General features: G+C 39.2%; 1 protein-coding gene across 1 annotated transcript in view; it reads right to left on the bottom strand.

Moving 5' to 3' along the window:
• LOC126336690 (caspase-1-like) overlaps positions 1-19,786 on the bottom strand; it is a 112,779-nt gene that overhangs the window by 15,872 nt on the left and 77,121 nt on the right. The window contains exon 5 of the mRNA XM_050000641.1: positions 8,457-8,583. Within this exon, the coding sequence (XP_049856598.1) occupies positions 8,457-8,583 (127 nt within the window). The remainder of the gene's footprint in view (positions 1-8,456; positions 8,584-19,786) is intronic.

Genomic DNA, 19,786 nt, shown 5'->3' on the forward strand with positions numbered 1-19,786 from the left:
GTTCTAATGGAATGTTGTCTTCTCCCGGAGCTTTGTTGTGACTCAGGTCTTTCAGTGCTCTGTCAAAGTCTTCACACAGTATCGTATCTCCCATTTCATCTTCATCTACATCCCCTTCCATTTCCATAATATTGTCCTCAAGAACAGCGCCCTTGTATAGACCCTCTATATACTCCTTCCATCTTTCTGCTTTCCCTTCTTTGCTTAGAACTGGGTTTCACTCTGAGCTCTTGATATTCATACAAGTGGCTCTCTTTTCTCCAAAGGTCTTTTTAATTTTCTTGTAGGCAGTATCCATCTTACCCCTAGTGAGATAAGCCTCTACACTCTTATATTTGTCCTCTAGCCATCCTTGCTTAGCCATTTTGCATATCTGATAATGTCACCAAATCCACTTGGACTGATTGTGCTGGTTTAGTTGTGTATACATCAAGAACATAGTTACCACAGACAACATGACTAGTTAGCATTTCCCCACTCCCTTTGTCTTCAGTTATAGCATTTATTCAACTATATTTGAATTTTTACAGTTCCTGTCTGTGAGCAAACATTCTTACACCTGAAACTTCCTGGCAGATTAAAACTCGGGACCTTTGCCTTTCGAGGTCAAGTGCTCTACCAATTGAGCTACTCAAGCGCGACTCATGACCTGTCCTCACAGCTTTACTTCCACCAGTACCTCATCTCCTACCCTCTAAACTTCACAGAAGCTCTCCTGCGAAACTTGCAGAACTAGAATTCCTGGAAGAAAGGATACTGTGGAGACATGGCTTTGCCACAGCCTGGAGGATGTTTCCAGAATGAGATTTTCACTCTGCAAAGTAGTTAAAAATTACGGTTAGTAATGCTCAAGCCAAACAGCAGATATTATGGAGGTAAACATTCAACTGTATGAAATACATAATTGAAGCATAACACATATTTAGATTTTTTAAACAGAATAAATTGTCTGTAATGTAAAAAATGGTTATTACAAAAGATTATAAAAGAAGATACAAAAGAGATAAAGTAATTATTACAAAAAAGACTGTGACGATATGCAGCACAAAATGTATGAAATGGTTAATCAAAAAAAAACAGGAACTTTAAGAGCTTTGGCCATTCTGAACATGACAACAAACATGACTTCATTCTAAGTAAGAAATTTGTAACATCTATGTGGGCCAAACTGATAGAATTCCATCCATAGTGGAATTTGTATGGAATTCTAGGAGGCTGTTATAACATTTTAGAGTGCTGATCAGTTATTTAAAAACTGAATCCAGTGAGGCACTGAGCAGTGCAATAACTGATGCTGTGTATCATGTTCTTCACTAAATGTTTGCACACTTAAGTTATTGCATATAAACCTCATAATATAAAGAATGAACAATGGAATACTATCTTTGATACCTCTAGATGTATAGTTACATAATGTTAAAATATTCAATTTACGTTCTTAGAATTAGCAAAGGTTATTTAGCAGACTGCAGTTACAACCACATTTTCAATGTGCAAACATGCCACACTAAAGCATTGTGAACCAATTTAAACACAAATATTACTCAATATACTTTGATAATGAACACAGCTTCTGCATGAGGATGAAAAGCCATCTTAACTGCTACAGAATGCACATTTATAAAAAGTAAGTACCTCTTAAGTGTTTATAAATCATCAGAAAGCTTAGATGAGAGAGTAGTTGCAATGCACTTTAAATCTTGTTGAGGTTCAAGATGAATATTCAGTACTTGTGGTCAGCTTTGACGAGTGATGTAATATTAACGGCTTATGTGAGATAACCTTATGGTCCATATTTTCACAGTTTGTTTGTTAGTTGGTGAAACCCATGAATGTCTAAGCAAAAAAATTACAGAAATACAATTTATAGTCTCTGTGTTTAACAGTACAATGAACATTACTCTAGCACTTGTCTTAAATACCCTCATGACAAGACTACTTTTGCGCATTTATTTCTCTCTGAAAATCACTTTCTAAGTTTAACATACTAAATTAATTAATGCAAAAAGTCAAATAGAATTCTAATGTCAATGGTTCTAAAACTGAGTGTGTTTTAGAATCTCAAACTGCAGTGCACTTTAAGTATTTCATATCTCAATAATAATTCAATCAGCAAGTTTAACAAAAGATAAAGAGGAACATTTGGCACTAGTCCTTGGATTTGACCTGTGACTGATCTGTAGTATAGCCTGAGTTCTAGGTTAGGTTGTGATTTTGTGAAACCATCAAATGTGTGTGTGGTGGGGAGGGGGTGAGAGGGGGGGGGGACAAGGAACAACAATGTGGTTGTGGTGACAGACTGATCTGTAGCTTAGCCCAAGGTCTAGGTTCCATTGGCCTGTTACAGTTTGGCTATGAGTTGATGATACAAACAAATATGAAAAAAAAAACAAAAAAAAAACAAAAAAAAAAAAACTACTAGTTGTGATGGACTGAACCATGACTTAGTCTACTAGAAAAATATTGCCACTAATGTCATGTTATAATTGCCATGTTGTTTATGATTTTCGTTGCATGTTTCCTAAGTCATAGGTCGAATCCAAGGACTAGTGCTAAATATTCCTCTTTATCCATTGTTAAACTTGCATTTTGAATTATTATCAAGATATGAAATATTTAAATTGCATTGCAAGTTGAAATTCTAAAACACACTCTATTCTTAGAAGTGTTGTCATTAAAATCATATTTGAATTTTTGCACTATGATATTAATACACTCCTGGAAATGGAAAAAAGAACACATTGACACCAGTGTGTCAGACCCACCATACTTGCTCCGGACACTGCGAGAGGGCTGTACAAGCAATGATCACACACACAGCACAGCACACACATCAGGAACCACGGTGTTCGCCGTCGAATGGCGCTAGCTGCGCAGCATTTGTGCACCACCGCCATCAGTGTCAGCCAGTTTGCTGTGGCATACGGAGCTCCATCGCAGTCTTTAACACTGGTAGCATGCCGCGACAGCGTGGGCGTGAACCGTATGTGCAGTTGACGGACTTTGAGCGAGGGCGTATAGTGGGCATGCGGGAGGCTGGGTGGACGTACCGCCGAATTGCTCAACACGTGGGGCGTGAGGTCTCCACAGTACATCGATGTTGTCGCCAGTGGTCGGCGGAAGGTGCACGTGCCCGTCGACCTGGGACCGGACTGCAGCGACGCACGGATGCACGCCAAGACCGTAGGATCCTACACAGTGCCGTAGGGGACTGCACCGCCACTTCCAGCAAATTAGGGTCACTGTTGCTCCTGGGGTATCGGCGAGGACCATTCGCAACCGTCTCCATGAAGCTGGGCTACGGCCCCGCACACTGTTAGGCCGTCTTCCGATCACGCCCCAACATCGTGCAGCCCGCCTCCAGTGGTGTCGCGACAGGCGTGAATGGAGGGACGAATGGAGACGTGTTGTCTTCAGCAATGAGAGTCGCTTCTGCCTTGGTGCCAATGATGGTCGTATGCGTGTTTGGCGCCGTGCAGTGAGCGCCACAATCAGGACTGCATACGACCGAGGTACACAGGGCCAACACCCGGCATCATGGTGTGGGGAGCGATCTCCTACACTGGCCGTACACCTCTGGTGATCGTCGAGGGGACACTTAATAGTGCACGGTACATCCAAACCGTCATCGAACCCATCGTTCTACCATTCCTAGACCGGCAAGGGAACTTGCTGTTCCAACAGGACAATGCACATTCGCATGTATCCCGTGCCATCCAACGTGCTCTAGAAGGTGTAAGTCTACTACCCTGGCCAGCAAGACCTCCGGATCTGTCCCCCATTGAGCATGTTTGGGACTGGATGAAGCGTCGTCTCACACGGTCTGCACGTCCAGCACGAACGCTGGTCCAACTGAGGCGCCAGGTGGAAATGGCATGGCAAGCCGTTGCACAGGACTACATCCAGCATCTCTACGATCGTCTCCATGGGAGAATAGCAGCCTGCATTGCTGCGAAAGGTGGATATACACTGTACTAGTGCCGACATTGTGCATGCTCTGTTGCCTGTGTCTATGTGCCTGTGGTTCTGTCAGTGTGATCATGTGATGTATCTGACCCCAGGAATGTGTCAATAAAGTTTCCCCTTCCTGGGACAATGAATTCACGGTGTTCTTATTTCAATTTCCAGGAGTGTATATTAAACTTAGAAAATTACTTTCAGAGAGAAATAAATGTGTGTTGTTGTTGTGGTCTTCAGTCCTGAGACTGGTTTGATGCAGCTCTCCATGCTACTCTATCCTGTGCAAGCTTCTTCATCTCCCAGTACTTACTGCAACCCACATCCTTCTGAATCTGCTTAGTGTTTTCATCTCTTGGTCTCCCTCTACAATTTTTACCCTCCACACTGTCCTCCAATGCTAAATTTGTGATCCCTTGATGCCTCAGAACATGTCCTACTAACTGGTCCCTTCTTTTTGTCAAGTTGTGCCACTTACTCCTCTTCTCCCCAATTATATTTAATACTTCATAATTAGTTATGTGATCTACCCATCTAATCTTCAGCATTCTTCTGTAGCACCACATTTCAAAAGCTTCTATTCTCTTCTTGTCCAAACTATTTATCGTCCATGTTTCACTTCCATACATGGCTACACTCCATACCAATACTTTCAGAAACGACTTCCTGACACTTAAATCTATACTCGATGTTAACAAATTTGTCTTCTTCGTAAATGCTTTCCTTGCCATTGCCAGTCTACATTTTATATCTTCTCTACATCCTCTTCCATTTCCATAATATTGTCCTCAAGTACATCGCCCTTGTATAGAGCCTCTATATACTCCTTCCACCTTTCTGCTTTCCCTTCTTTGCGTAGAACTGGGTTTCCATCTGAGCCCTTGATATTCATACAAGTGGTTCTATTTTCTTCAAAGGTCTCTTTAATTTTCCCGAAGGCAGTATCTATCTTACCCCTAGTGAGATAAGCCTCTACATCGTCACATTTATGCTCTATCCATCCCTGCTTAGCCATTTTGTACTTCCTGTCAATCTCATTTTTGAGACATCTGTATCCCTTTTTGCCTGCTTCATTTACTGCATTTTTATATTTTCTCCTTTTATCAATTAAGTTCAATTACCCAAGGAGGTCTACTAGCCCGCATCTTTTTACCTACTTGATCCTCTGCTGCCTTCACTACTTCATCCCTCAGAGCTACCCATTCTTCTTCTACTGTACTTATTTCCTCCATTCCTGTCAATCGTACCCTTAGGCTCTCCCTGGAACTCTGTACAACTTCTGGTTCTTTCAGTTTATCCAGGTCCCATCTCTGTAAGTTCCCACCTTTTTGCAGTTTCTTCAGTTTTAATCTACAGTTCATAACAAATAGATTGTGGTCAGAGTCCACATCTGCCCCTGGAAATGTCTTACAATTTATGGTTCCTAAATCTCTGGCTTACCATTATATAATCTATCTGATACTTTTTAGTATCTCCAGGGTTCTTCCATGTATACAACCTTCTTTCATGATTCTTAAACCAAGTTTAATTTATGCTCGGTGCAAAACTCTACCAGGCGGCTTCCTCTTTCCTTTCTTAGTCCCAATCCATATTCACCTACTATGTTTCCTTCTCTCCCTTTTCCTACTCTTGAATTCCAGTCACCCATGACTATTAAATTTTCATCTCCCTTCACTACCTGAATAGTTTCTTTTACCTCATCATACATTTCTTCAATTTCTTCATCACCTGCAGAGCTAGTTGGCACATAAACTTGTACTACTGTAGTAGCTGTGGGCTTTGTGTCTATCTTGGCCACAATAATGCATTCACTATGCTGTTTGTAGTAGCTTACCCACACACCTATTTTTTTTATTCATTATTAAACCTACTCCTGCATGACCCCTATTTGATTTTGTGTTTATAACCCTGTATTCACCTGACCAAAAGTCTTGTTCCTCCTGCTACCGAACTTCACTAATTCCCACTATATCTAACTTTAACCTATCCATTTACCATTTTAAATTTTCTAATCTTCCTGCCTGATTAAGGGATCTGACATTCCACGCTCCGATCTGTAGAACGCCAGATTTCTTTTTCCTGATAACGATGTCCTCTTGAGTAGTCCCCACTCGGAGATCCAAATGGGGGACTATTTTACCTCCAGAATACTTTACCCAAGAGGATGCCATAATCATTTATCCATACAGTAAAGCTGAATGCCCTCGGGAAGAATTACGGCCGTAGTTTCCACTTGCTTTCAGCCGTTTGCAGTACAACACAGCAAGGCCATTTTGGTTAATGTTGCAAGGCCAGGTCAGTCAATAATCCAGACTGCTGCCCCTGCAACTACTGAAAAGGCTGCTGCCCCTCTTCAGGAACCACACGTTTGTGTGGCCTCTCAACAGACACCCCTCCGTTGTGGTTGCACCTAGGGTACGGCCATCTGTTTTGCTGAGGCACGCAAGCCTCCCCACCAACGGCAAGGCCCATGGTTCATGGGGAAGGGAAATAAATGTACAAAAGACTTTCACATAAGATTTTTCAAGACAACTACAGGGGTAATGGTCACTGTACTGTTAAACACAGGGACTATAAATTGTATATCTGTAATTAATGATCATTACATAAGTATGTAATCAGTACATGGAAATAATGAATATTTGTTTAGTTTTTATCATTTGTTTAATTTTTATCATAAATATTGTTTTCCATAACATTCAGTTTGTTCATTCAGTTAATGAGTCATCATCTAGCATTCAATAAAACTAAACTCTGCACAAACAGGCCACGAAGGCCCAACAGTACTGACCGGCTGCCATGTTATCCTCAGCTCACATGCATCACTGGATGCGGATATGGTGGGGCACGTGGTCAGCACACTGCTCACCCGGCTGTATGTCAGTTCATGAGACTGGAGCCATTACTTCTCTATCAGGTAGCTCCTTAGTTTGCCTCACAAGGGCTGAGAGCATCCCACTTGCCAATGGCACTTGGAAAACCGGATGGTCACCCATCCAAGTGCTAGCCCAGCCTGACAGTATTTAATGTTAGTGATCAGATGGGAACCAGTGTTACCACTGCAGAATGGTTGTTGGTGCTCTAGCACTCAGTGAGTGAAGTGAATATGTTAATTATCTGCATTGTACTTGTTAAAATTCAGTAGGTTACTCAGGGTCTATGTGAGTTGCTGATTTTTATGTGTCTAGAGATATAAATGTAAATGAAATAAAAATGAACATTGACAGTGTTGTGATAATTATTATTAACTCTTTACAGAACCTAATAACCATCAGAAGGAGACTGGTGTAGATGAAAACCTATGAGATTTATTATGTGCTCAGTTTGGTAAATTTACACAATGACCTTCACTAACATCTACCACTCCAATTCTATCACTGAGAGTAGGTGATCCATAACTTTGTAACACTGAATTTTAATGGTGAATAATCGCCTAAGTTGTGTATGTTGCGTCCCATCATTCTTTTCGTTTTGTATCTCATTCACGTAACATGGGTTTTTGAGGAACGTACTCTACGTCTTCAAATTTTTAGTCCGTATTCATTGGATGAGAAATGGTTATATTTCATCCAGCCATACTGATTTAAGTTAACTGTGGTTATCCTAAGGAATTTAATGTGAACTAATATCAGGATGACTTCTTTTATGACCATGATTGGTTACAGTTGAGTTAGTTCCCTTTATCTTGAATGACCACTTTATCAATGGCGTTTTAGACTTTAATCTTTCATTCTTCTTTAAAATATGTAGAAACTTTCCACATCTTCATTTCTCTGATACTTCCTATTAGTCCTTGTAAACTCGTTCCTATTTAGTCCCTGCACATATACCCTATGATTGAATATGATTTAAGCAAAATGAGATCCAATGTCATATTGTGAGTCATATTGCAATAAACTCTTTTATGTAGTTATAACCTAATAGAACAACAAGAATAATCAAATGTTTGACAATATGCTGTCCAGCTGCATTATGGTGTAACAGGATAGATTAAAAAATCTACTCACCAAGCAGTAGCTGCAAAAGATACAGTATTAAAGTTTTCAAGCTTTCACGCCTAGTGGCTCCTTCCTCTGGAAGAAGGGGGAAGAGGGGTGATGGAAAAGGACTGATGAGATTTAGGAAAAGGGGAAGAGTTCAGAAAGGTCACTCAGAATCCCAGAACAGGGAAGACTTACCAGATGGGATGAAAGCAAAGACTCCCCCAATCTGGGGTTCTGGGTGACATTTTCAAATTCTACCCCTTTTCCTAAGCCACGCCTGTCCTTTTCCTGAACCCCTCTTCCTTCCCCTTCTGCCAAAAGAAGGAGCCATTGGGTCAAAAAGGTTGCAAACTTCAATATTTTTATAAGCGTGTTCTCCCACCATTGCTTGGTAAGCAGATTTTTTATCTATCCAATTACATTATATTTTTGAAAATTGATTAATTCTATGTTGTTATTATGATTTCATGTACTAGAATGATTGAATATCTCCAGCAGAATTGAAATTTTACAAACCTTCGTATGTGCTGTAAAACACTAAAATATCTGCTTCCTCAGGAACTGAAAACACATTTGATTCAGGGGAATCTGCTTGAATGTTAATTGTTCCAGCAGCAACAGATGTTTTATCTCCTCTACATGCCTTGAGAAATAAAGCAAAGAATAATAAATTAGTTGTGAACAGACAGGACATTTTTATGCAAAGAATAATAATTTAGTTAAGAACAGACAGGACATTTTTATGCAAAGAATAATAATTTAGTTATGAACAGACAGGACATTTTTATGCAAAGAATAATAATTTAGTTATGAACAGACAGGACATTTTTATGCAAAGAATAATAATTTAGTTATGAACAGACGGGACATTTTTATGCAAGTGTAAGTCTGAGAAATGATATTCAATAGCAGTTTTTCTCATTTTGTCCACCTCTGGTAGCTGATTGGTCAGCACAATGGAATGTCATACCTAACGGCCCAGGTTTGATTCCTGACTGGGTCGGAGATTTTCTCTGCTCAGACACTGGGTGTTGTGTTGTCCTTATCATCATCATTTCATCCCCATCAACGCACAAGTTGCCAAAGTAGTGTCAACTCGACAGACTTACACAAGGCGAATGGTCTACCTGACTGGAGGCCCTTGTCACACGGCATTTCCATTTACCCGATTTAATTAAGCTACACTCTATTAGCCTTGTTTTACTTATGTTAATGTTCGCCTCACAACCTCTTCTGGAGATACCACCCATACCATTCAACTAATCTTCTGACCCTGACATCTCTGACTGAATTACAATTTCATTGGTAAATCTTAAAGTTTTTTATTCTCACTGAATTTTAATTCCTTTCCAAGTATCTCTTTGGTTTCCTTTACTGGTTGGACATTGTACAGATTGAATAATGTGCAACACAGGCTACAGCCCTATCTCGCTCTTTTCACAATAGCTGCCTCCCTTTCATATCCATCAACTCTTGTAATTCAGCCTGGTTTAAACACGGGTCATAGATAGCCTTTGACTCTTTGTATTTTATCCCTGGTAACTATGGTATTCCATTATCATTGTTTGATTTCATGTTGATACCTCTGTAGGCTACTTACTTGCCCTAAATCCTGTTCTTCCTAGCACCACATTTCACTAATTCTCACTACATCCCTTTAACCAATCTATTTCTCTTTTCAAATAGTTTACACTATCAATAAGTTTAAGGTGTCTAACATTCACTGACCCATAGAATAATAGTTTTATTTTTTCTGATGACAGCATCTCCTGAGTGCTCCCCACCTGGAGATCACAATGGAGGACTATTTTACTTACTTAATCATAACAGGATCTTTAATAGCTGTATTTCCCCCTAGCTTTTACCTGTCCTCAGCACCCACAAGCAAGGCACTACTGGGGCTAATATTGCAAAGCCATATCAATCTGTGATCCAGACTATTACCGCTAAATAATTGATTCTTGGCAAAATAATGTAACTGGATGCATCAAAAATCAATTTTTGAACTCCACTCCTTTTCCTGAGGTCACAGAGGGAGACCAAAAGATGAATACAGTAAGCAGATTCAGAGAGATGTAAGTTGCAGTAGTAATTCAAAGATGAAGAAGCCTGCCCAGGAAAGAGTAGCATGGAAAGCTGCAACAAACCTGTCTTCATATTGAAGGCCATAACAACAGTAACCCCTTTTCCTAAACCTCTCCAGTTCTTTTCCTTCATCCCTCTTCCATTCTCTTCAATCCTTCTGCTGGAAGAAGGAGCCACTGGCTCTGCAAGCTTGCATACCTGAAACCTTTTTTTTATATGTGTGTTCTCCTAGCACCACTTGGTGAGTAGATTTTTTTTTATCTATCCTATTGCATTATATTGTCGAAGACAGTAACTACTGACTAAGCTGCAACCTCTCTGCATGAACCATATGTTAGTCTGACCTGTATACACCTACCACTCTGGTATAGCATGGCTATCTGCATTGTTGAGGAACATGAACCAACTCACAATAGCAAGGCATGTGATTCGGAGGGAGAGAGAAACATCATATTCATTATACTGGGTGTTGCAAAGTCTTTGCATCAAACATCTAAGAGTGACAGATCACATCACTGGGTACAACTTTCATTAGTGTCAAAATGTTTGTTGATGCTTTTGAGCAATGCTAAGTCTCCTTTAGTATTTGCTCACCCTGGGTTCATGAGATTTCACCAAAATAGTGGTGTCTACTAACCAGCTGAGCTGCATATTACCTACCTTGTAAACTGATAGAGTGATTTTCAAGAAGAAAACCTAAGGAATGAAAGTCTCTAAATGGAGAAAGACATCTTTCATGTGGAGCAGACAACTGGATTATGGGCAACTCACAAGCCATGCACATGAAGCAGGGTCCCTATGCTGTGCTGCCTGTCTGGGGCATAGCTAATGCCAAAGATGCCTAGTGTCACCAGGAAGCATCAGCAAAATTTTGTCTCTAAAGAAAGTTGTTCCCCATGATGTAATATATCATTCCTAGATGTTTGCTAGAAAGACTTGATAATACCATATACAAATAAGTTTTGCAAATGATTATTTCTTTCAGAGTTTTATATGAATAAGTGATTTTTACCTTGTAGAGTACTGTAATAACAAACAAATTTGTGGTGGGTGGCAGCAGAGTAATGTTTGAGAAAATTACCAGCACTGACATATGTATCATATGAAGGGCCAAGACAGAATTGCTAAATGCTAAAAGTGAAACACAAACTCACATCGAAGAAAGGCTTATAAATATTTTTGTGGAAACTTCAATGGAAATCAGTGCATCTGCTCAATTTTTCACTGTGTGGAGCCTGCAGAGTGTATGCAGTTGACCGATCACAAGTATAGTGACTGATGTGCCACTGCAGTGATGACACCAAAACATCTGGTGTGCATATAACACTGTATGTAGTGACCATTGAGCCTTACCACATTGACTGATTTTAATTTTTTCCCATCTGACTAAATTATGCACAGTGTGTACTTGCAAAATAAAACAAGGCAGCATCTTACCAAGAAATCTTAAAATATAGCTAATGCTTCATAATTTAAAATGAATAATGAAAAAAATATGGTAAGGAGCATTATAACAAACGTTTCTCTGTTCTTACATAGTATGGTGTTAATACCATAAGATACTATCGTTATGTGCTTATTCACAACCATGCTTTCATGTAAGTATCCACAGTACATAAAGCAGAAACTTTATGTAGTTGTATAATTATTTACACTATAAAATTTGTCATGAATTAAATAGACCTTTTGGATGCCCTTCTCGCTCATAATATCTTTTAGACTCTTTGTCAGACATTTTATTAATTGATCACCTTAGGTCAGAGAGCTTTCTGCAGGAAATCTTAGTCTATGAGTAACATTTTCTGCAGAAAGTACGTCTTTGTATAAAAGGACAATGAGCAAATGGTCTAAGCAAGCACTGGCCCTGCAGTGCATGTAGACAGACAGTGTACACAAGTTACATTGTCACCTTTATGTAAGAGGATGCTGCACTCTCTGCTGAAGCACATAGAGAATGCAGGTTTACTTTTATAGCCATCACACAGGTATGTAACAGCATTCTAAGATCAAAAGATTACGAAGGAAAAAAAGAGAGATATGATGATGCAAAACTACTTTTGAGAAGTTTATACATACATAAATGGGGATGTCAATATTTGGACCATTACTAATAAAGAACAAAATCAGTCACATATAACCACTTTCTAGAATCATCTGAAAAACATTTATGCATGACTGAGTTTATTCTTTAGTAGGAATGGTTCAAATATTCCTTTTCTGCACTACAAAAGATGTTTTTTGTGTTACTGCTGATGGAGTTTCCCCGTATTGTAATTTATGATGTTCACATATGATTTAATCCATTATGCTGCATGTCCACAAATGCCACATACTTTAAGTATTTCTGCTGCAACAAAAGCTTTTGATAGTCACTCTCACTAAACTGTATTGTTTTCTTTAAACCTCATTATGATGAAGGACCTCAGTTCAGGATGTTTTGCTCTTAAAAGTATCTCTCATTGTGTTTCCTTAAAGACAAAAGAGTTGGTTTCTTTAACATATTTTCACCCCCTTTTTGTTTTGTAGAACTATCTTGTGGGGAAATCACCTAAAGGATAAGAATAATTAATTCATCTGAAGTGAGCACTAAGAATATTGTGAGAAATATGAAGTGCATTAATTTTTCTGAAAGTAGATTGGTTTTATTCAGGATTACAATTCGCCATATTATTGCCCACTCTTTTGGCCACAAAACCCTATTTTCCAGCATACTCTCCATTCAGCATGATGGTCTTATGACACCTTACTGGGAGGGCCTGTATGCCCAAATGATAGTACTCTACTGGTTGAGGTCAAAGCCAATGTCTTGCTGCATCAATAACCTCTCCATCATCCACGCATTGTTCCGCACAGAGTGCATCCTTCATTGGGCCAAACAGTTGGAAGCAGAACTGTGCGACATATAGGCTGTAGGGAGGATGTCAGAACAGACCCGCTCTTGGGTGCACAGACATTCGTGAGGACTTGTGTTGACATGGGAAAGGAGAAGTTAATTTGTATTTTTGTGGTAACAAACAAGCTGAAGCCTTTTCTTCAGTTTCCTGAGGGCAGCATAGCATTGTGTGGCCAGCCGGCAAATGGAAGATCAGACAGGTTTGCACAACCTTGTTGCAATGATTACAGGACTCACTCAACAACCTACCATGATTTTGTTCACTGCCAGGTCTCTATAGACATTCTGCAAGCACCTATGAATATCTGTGGTGCTCTGGTTTTCAGCCAAAAGAAACTCAATGATAACTCTTTACTTGAAATGAACTTCTATTACAGATGCTATTTTGAAGGCTACGCACAATGCCACATCCTGCTCGAACTTCATGACACCATAGGAGCTGAATCAGGAATATTCCACGATATCCCATAACAAATTCTACATATTTTCAACTGAAACTGGCTGAGAAAAAGAGTGCTGCATTACTTATTGTACACTCCTCGTAGATAACCATACATCTTGTACTGGTGTGGCTAAGGATATTCACTTCCCAGTGCATTTATTCCTTAATGGTATTTGTTGCTGATAACAAAAATCTCTTTCTGTTGATCCATGATTTGCAGAATAACAACTCAAAACAACAAAAATAAGTTTCTTATTGACTTCATCTCCGTGTCTAGTGTCCAGAGTGGCTTTATGTTCTCTGATACTAAGGTATTCAGCAATTTCTGATTTAACATAAAGCAAAAAATTAAAATTCCCAATCAGTTCAAAATTAAATTAAAAATATAACTCATTCTTTCTTACCGTAAATTATCTTGTCACTAGATTCAAGGAATTGTAAAGCTCTAAGTAGTAGTGATTTGGAGAAAGGTCTCTAGTTGTTTCATTTCTAGGTATCAAATTTCTTTGAAAAATACTAATGTACTGAAGTGAGTATTAAGCAACCAATATTTAACTGAAGATGCTTCAGTATTCTTTAAAGTAACAGCTTTCCTGCTAATGTAATAAGTTACCTTTAGCTCAAGTAAGCTGTATAATTTACTGTTGATATAGAATAGAGATTAAGTTTCTACAAATTGCACCCCTTAACGTTTACTTTGACTCATTCTGTTTCCCCGAAGTGCGTGTGATATAAACATTTGAATGATATATATCTCTTTTAGTGTCGTGAGAGGCAAGATAATTATAATAAATAATCCATTCCTAGGCCTGGCCTATATTCAGTACCTTCTAGCATCCAGGAAAAACTGATGGCAGCAGAATATTCCATACATCTTACATGAAATGATGGGGTAGTATATTTACAAATTAATAGTCTTTTTCAGCTTTGTGCAACATTACTAGTATACTTATCAAAAAGTACATAAATAGAGACAAAAAATTAATGAAAATAAATTAAATATCAGTAAACATAAGAACAGAAATACAATAATGTAAAATCATTCAATTGTTGAGTTGTCAATGGGCACACACAAAGCAGAAAGAAAATAGGCTAACTTTCGGAGAAATCTTTTTTTGAGCTAGAGTACAGATATACACAGGAAACACCCACACCCACCCACCCGCCAAGCCAGTCCCCCATACACCAACCCACCCATTCGCCTAACCACCCTCGCACCACCCACACATGCACCGCCACCCCTCCCCCCCACACACGCAATTACATGTGCTCACACACATATATGCACATGCACATGTGTGTTTTATGCACACACACACACACACACACACACACACACACACACACACACACACACACACACACACACACACACACATGTGCACACATACACACATCTGTGCCCCTACATGGGACTGGTTGGGTGTGTGCATTATGCCAGGTGGACTAGTTTGGAGTGAGGACTGTGGTGGGTGGGATGGTTAAGAGAAGAGAGAGGTGAGAGGCAGGGAGAGGGGTCAGAGGTTGGTGTCCAGTGTCTCGGAGGGAGACAGCCAGTTTGCCAGCTAGGACTGGAGGTGGAAGTGGTGGCAGGTACACAGGCTAGGCATGTGATGTGTGTTGTCAGAGCCAGTGGGGAGCAGTGCACATTGAAGGTGGTGCAGGAAAATCTGGAAGCAAAGGTTGTGTTGTGAGGGTAATTTCTATCTACATAGTTCAGAGAAGCTGGTGATGGAGGATAGTCCAGGATGTGAAGTAGCCATTGGAATCTCAGTGTTATGCATTTCTGAGCACTGGCTTAACCAAGAATTAATCCAGAATACGAAAATAAACAAATTTGTCTTGGCTACTTACTACTGCAGGAAAAACAGCAAGCAGGGTGGGGTAGCAATTTACACAAAGGATAATGTAGATTTTATTACACTACCTGACTTAATTAGGGCAAATGTCGAAAAGGATTATGAAATTGCAGCTATAAAAATTACTCAGTTCAACCTGGTTATTGCTACAGTTTACCGATCACCATCCGGGAATTTTGAACTTTTCTTAAACAAAATGGAGTCACTACTAAATAAAGTAAATAAAATGGATTGTGAATTGATAATCTGTGGGGACTTCAATATTGACTTCCTCACGAATAGTGGAAATAGGGAGACCATTTTGAACCTTGCAACGTCCTACAATTTAAAGGCTGAAGTAAAAGTAGCTACCTGAGTATCAGAAACTTGCCAAACAGCTCTTGATCAGTTTCTAGTCAAGAAGAGTTTACACAACACCTCACTAAGAATTTTCAATGCAGGTTTTAGTGATCATCTTGCTCAAATATTAAGCATAAAAGTACAAGGCAGTATTATTAACAACATGTCTTTCAGAACAGCATATCGAAGTTATAATCAGCATAATGTGAACTACTTCAACAACTTATTACAGAAAGAAAAATGGCTAGGAGTGTACAAAATGAACGATATAAATGAAAAATTCAACACTTGCATTGATGTATTAACCCATTTCTTTCAACTTGCGTTCCCACTGAAAACATTAACCATACGGGAAAACTCTAGAACAAACAGCTGGATCACAAAGGGAATAAGAGTTTCATGCCAGAAGAAAAGACTACTTAATGAAATATGTAACTCAAAAAATTCCTCTCCTGTAGTACGCGCATACTATAAAAAATACTCCAAAATATTAAGAAATGTAATAAAAGCAGCAAAAATAATGCATAATGATGAAATCATTTATAATTCAGCTAATAAATCAAAGGCTATTTGGAGTGTTATAAAAAAAGAATGCGGAGAATACGGACAACCTTGGAAAAATATAACACTATCACATAAAAATTAAAAAGTAACAAACCCCTTAGAAGTAGCCAACACATTTAACAACTTTTTCACAGGTGTTGCTGAAAATATGTTACAGTCAAACTTTAAGAGCACCCACGCAAATGAATATAAAATAAGTGCATGTAGAGGATCAATGTACATCAGTTCTGTTTCACAAGCTGAAGTAGCTAAAGCAATAAAAGGACTAAAAAATTCCAAATCGGCAGGTATTGATGGTATACCTGCAACAATGTTAAAGAAGAGCGCATCAAATCTGATTGAAGTACTCACACATTTATGCAACTGCTCACTTCAGGCAGGCACTTTCCCTGATGTGTTGAAAACATCAAAAGTTATTCCTCTATTTAAAAAAGGGGATAAAGACAATGTAAATAACTACAGACCCATCACAATTTCCTCCTGCATCTCTAAAGTACTGGAAAAAGTGATGTATGAGAAACTTATGAAATTCATTAATAAAAACAGCATCCTATGTAATGAACAACATGGATTCAGAAATAAGAGGTCAACAACAACTGCTATCTATGAGTGCATCAATTCCATTCTAAACCTGATGGACAAAAAACAGGAGACAATAGGAGTCTTTATTGACCTGTCAAAAGCTTTTGACATGGTGGACCATAAAATTCTGCTATCAAAGCTAGAAAGATATGGTATTCGAGGTCTGTCCAACAAGTGGATCAGTTCCTTCCTGACAAATCGTATGCAGGCAGTGTGCGTCAAGCACACAAATATTGAACTAAAAACTGTATATAATCACTTATCTGACTATAACAAATAAAATGTGGTGTACCCCAAGGATCCGTATTGGGACCCCTTCTGTTTCTTCTGTACATAAATGATCTAAGCTTAAATATTGATGCACACAAAACAATCATATTTGCAGATGACACCACGATTCTACTAAAAGGAGGCAACGATGAACAGTTACAGCAGACAGTAAACACGGTCACGAAACAACTTAGTAACTGGGCACAGAGTAATCAGCTTGTAATAAACAGTAAGAAAACCGTTGCTCTAAAATTCCACAATGTTCCTAACAAGGACATGTTTATCCCATCAGTCTCTATCAATGATGAGCCAGTTGGTAACAGTACTGAAACCAAATTCTTAGGACTTTGGCTGCAGAGTAACATCAGATGGAATAAGCATATTGAATATCTCAATTCTGAACTGAGAAAAACATGTTATCTTCTTTGTTCATTAAAATCATGCTGTAGTGAGAAAACAGTATTGAATGCATATCATGCGTCCTTTCATTCTCGTCTTAGATATGGGGTCACCTTCTGGGGAAACTCTAAAACAGCTAATAGCACTTTTAAACTACAAAAAAGGGCCATTAGAATCTTGTTTGGGTGCAAGCCTAGAGACTCTTGTAAACCCCTGTTTAAGAAATGTGGTATTCCCCCATTACCATGTGTATACATTATGGAAACCCTTTTGTTCTTTAAATTAAATGTAATAGGCAAGGACCGGAGACTACAAAAAAACTGTGATATACATGAGCACTTTACCAGACAAAACAGAAACTTACATATGACTAAAATCAGCACAGCACTGTGCCAAAAAAGTACTTTTCACATGGGAATTAAGCTTTATAACAAACTTCCTGAAAACATAAAAGCTATCACTGAGGTCAATACATTTGGAAAATCTCTAAGTCATATTTACAGCATCACTGCTTTTACTCCATTGAAGAATATTTAAATTTATGAAATGTGTTATACAAATACGTACTTACATGTAAAGTGTATTATTGTAAGCTTACATATGTATGCCTTGAAATTACTTTCAGCCTGTATATTTATAACTTGACTTGTCCAATGTCTTATGCATAAGCTGCTATGTAGACAACAGGACCAATAAAATACAATCTACAATCTACAACTTGTGCCACTGGGAGGTCAACTTTGTTCTTGACAACAGATTGTCAGCGAGCATTCATCCTGGTGGACAGCTGGTTGGTAGTCATACTGACATAAAAAGCTGTGCAGTGTTTGCAGCTGAGTTCATATTTGATATGGCTGCTTTCACTGATGGTCCAGTCTCTGGTGGAGTAGGATAAGCCTATGAGAGGAAGTGCTGGATGGGTGGATATGACAGGTCTTCAACCCTGGTCTTTCACAGGGATATGATCCCTGTGCCAAGGTTTGGGAGTGGAAGTGGCATAAGAATGGATTACAATGTTGTGTATGTTGGGTGGGTATGATGAGAGAAAACCAAAGTCCTGATGAAGATACGGTTTATTTGTTCCACACCAGGGTAATATTGGGCAAAGATTCTGGGGATTGGTGGGAGGACAATAGGTACGTAGGATATGGGCACAGAAACAGACTATGTTTAGGGGGCAATGGCTGTCTGTGAAACCCTTCATGAGACATTTGGCATAATGGGCAAGGGAGTTCTCATCACCAACAATATATTGTCCAAGGGTGGGCAGACTGTATGTGTGGAATTTTTTGGTGTCGATGTTACAAAATCTGTCCATTATCCTGAATTGAAAGAGAGTCCCAGAAAGAGTGCAACGGCTTCTTTATTGCCCTTAATCAAATAATAAAAAACTCTGTTCACCACAATTTATAATTACAAATTAACTCTGCCTCTTGTGTGGTTCTAACCAAATACAGTTCTGTGGATTTGGCTCCAACTAATAACTCCCTGGAGCCAGAACTAAACACTGAAATGACCAACATTCAAAAAGCTGTTTCCAATGCAGAAGCCTGCTTTTTGGTGTTACACCGTTTTCACCAATGGCACATCAACTAGATCTTAATTGAAGGACTGCAAATGGCTGGCGAATGAATCATCAACGTCTCATTGACAGTAACTGTCTGTAGTGGTCCCTGGGTTTCCTTAAATAGCTATTCTCCAGGAAGAGGCATGTTACCACCCAGTAACTCATGACTGGATGCAGATGTGGTCTCCTAATGTTGTTAGTGATCTCTTGCTGTTGCCTGGCAAGGTACATGGTGGTCCACAGCTCCTCATGCATCTCCTAGCAATCTGGGGGTATACTTCAAAATCCCACATGGCTGCTACAGACTGCATGAGCATTCCTTTCCATGACTTGTACATTAAAACTGTCATGTGTGTTGTGACTGGTGCCCTTGGGCACCATAGCAGATGCCACCTCCCAATACACCAACATCCTTCATGCCCATGGCCTTGCCACTATTGAATACTACATCTCCCAATGTCCTTCATTCTCCAAACCCTATACCTCACTCTTTACACACCTTACTAACTATGTCCTGACACACAACTACTTTTTATTTGAAGGGAATGTATACAAACAAATCCATGGCACAGCAATGGGCACCCAGATGGCACCCTCCTATGCCAACCTGTTTACAGGTCACCTAGAGGAAACCATCATATCCTCATTCTTTCACAACCTCAACACCTTTTCTTCCATTTACTTCATATGGTCATCCTCAAGAGAATGTGCCACCTTCCTAGACATTGATCTCCACCTCTCTGACAGCTCCATCCACACCTCTGTCCACATAAAACCCACTAACCAGCAACAGTACCTGAATTTTGACATCTGCCATTCCTTCCACACCAAAAAATCCCTCCCAAA

Source organism: Schistocerca gregaria, chromosome 2 (genome assembly GCF_023897955.1).
Source record: "Schistocerca gregaria isolate iqSchGreg1 chromosome 2, iqSchGreg1.2, whole genome shotgun sequence".
Classification (NCBI taxonomy): domain Eukaryota; kingdom Metazoa; phylum Arthropoda; class Insecta; order Orthoptera; family Acrididae; genus Schistocerca; species Schistocerca gregaria.